Below are 1,651 nucleotides of genomic sequence, written 5' to 3' on the forward strand. Positions count from 1 at the left end.
AAGGGGGAGCTGGAGGCAGGAGGCCTGGCAGGCCAGCAGGGCATCCTGCCTCTGGATCCCCGAGTAGCCCCAGGACCCCCTCTATCTGACGAGCTGCCTGCACTGCTGAGCAGTGTGAAGACGGCCCATGTCCTCTGTACCTCACCACTGTGGGAGCTCAGCCATGTGCGCCAGCAGACGGGCAGGACCCGCTCTGTGGTGAGGACAGGGACGGACCGGGCAAGGAACGGCAGATCTCCATGTTCCCTTCCGTAAAATGGGAAGTTTGGGCTGGGCTTCCAGAGCTTTCCAGCTCAGGCCTGTGGTAAATCTGAGTTTCAGGGTTGACCTGGAGGCAGAGCCCCAGTGTGAACGCCACGCTGGGCCTGACACAGGGTATCCCGAGAAGCCCCTGCTGGCCCCCGTCCTGATCTCTGCTACCTGGATGTCCATGTACACGCCTCAGAGCCCAGGAACCGAGGTCACTAGACTCCTGCCTGCTTCCCCCCAGCTGCTCCAACCTCAGAGGCTGCCACTGGGCACTGGGTCCTAGCTCCATGCCAGCTGCAGGCACTACCCGCACGCCACAGCCCCTGCTCCCGCCCAAGAGAAGCTCCATGAGGACAAGTGGAAGGACGTGTGGGCACCACTAAACCGGAAGCTGGGAGAGGCTGCCCTCGTGCACCGGGGAGCACACCTCAGTCCTCCCCATTGCCTGGGCCAGGTGAGGGCCGACCCCACCTACCCACCTGCAGTACCTGTGGGCGGGGAGCCGGGGGAGCCGGACGTGGGGCTGTCATCCACCAAGCCAAGTTCCCTGTGCAGCGCCCGGTGCCGGGCCACACCCAGTGTCCTCTCCCGCTTCTCTCTCGCCGCCCGGAGCTTCAGGTCGAGCGGCTCGTCCAAGGAGTGCATGGTGGTGGGGGGCTGCACGTGAGAGCAGCAGGCAGCGGGCTCCCGCTGGTCTTCAGGCAGGACCTGGGGAAGGATAGGAGCTGTGCTGTGCATGGTGATGGGGGGCTGCCCTTGAGAGCAGCAGGCAGCAGGCTCCCGCTGGTCTCCAGGCGGGACCTGGGGGAGGGATAGGAGCCGTGCTTTGGCTGTGACCTGGACTCCTCCTCGGGCCACGCCGGGTAAAGACCCCCCGAGCAGGGAGGGAGTAGACCCTCTGAATGGCATGGCCAGCAAGGGTCATGGAGAAAGAGCCAGCTGCCTGCTCAGGGCCACGCCACTTCCATGAGGCACAGCTCATGGCCAGTCTGAGGCCCGAGTCCCAGAACCACAACTAGGCCAGGGCAGCAGCGGGTGAACTCAGGATTCCTCAGGGTCTGGACGGCATGTCCTGGCAGGCAGCTCAGCTCACCTCCAGGGAAAACCCGGTGAGCCTTCCCAAGCCAGCTGCGAGAAGCCTGGCCCCACGGATTGGGAGCGCAGGCAGGGGAGGCCAGAAAAGCGGGCTTCCACAGACAGGGGAGCCACATGGCTCCAACTACCACCAGGGGGCAGCTGGGGACTGCGGCCTGGCCAGGCCAGCACTGAGTGGTGGTTAATGAGAAAGAGGTAGTCTTTTTTTTTTACTGAGGATGGCATTCTTTTATCAAAAGTTCTCATACTGGGGAACCAGCAGTTAGCGTAATGGCTATGTCGCTGAACCCCCATGTAAATGACCGCG

At 63.4% G+C, this 1,651-nt stretch overlaps 1 protein-coding gene across 1 annotated transcript in view; it reads right to left on the reverse strand.

The window, feature by feature from the left end:
* GLIS2 (GLIS family zinc finger 2) overlaps positions 1–1,297 on the reverse strand; it is a gene marked incomplete in the record, with an annotated part of 6,457 nt that extends 5,160 nt beyond the window's left edge. Inside the window, 1 exon segment of the mRNA XM_027773226.1 lies at positions 738–1,297. Coding sequence (XP_027629027.1) covers positions 738–1,158 — 421 coding nt within the window.
* Positions 1,298–1,651: the final 354 nt, after the last annotated feature.

This window comes from Tupaia chinensis, unplaced genomic scaffold, assembly GCF_000334495.1.
Source record: "Tupaia chinensis unplaced genomic scaffold, TupChi_1.0 Scaffold000042_2, whole genome shotgun sequence".
Lineage (NCBI taxonomy): Eukaryota > Metazoa > Chordata > Mammalia > Scandentia > Tupaiidae > Tupaia > Tupaia belangeri.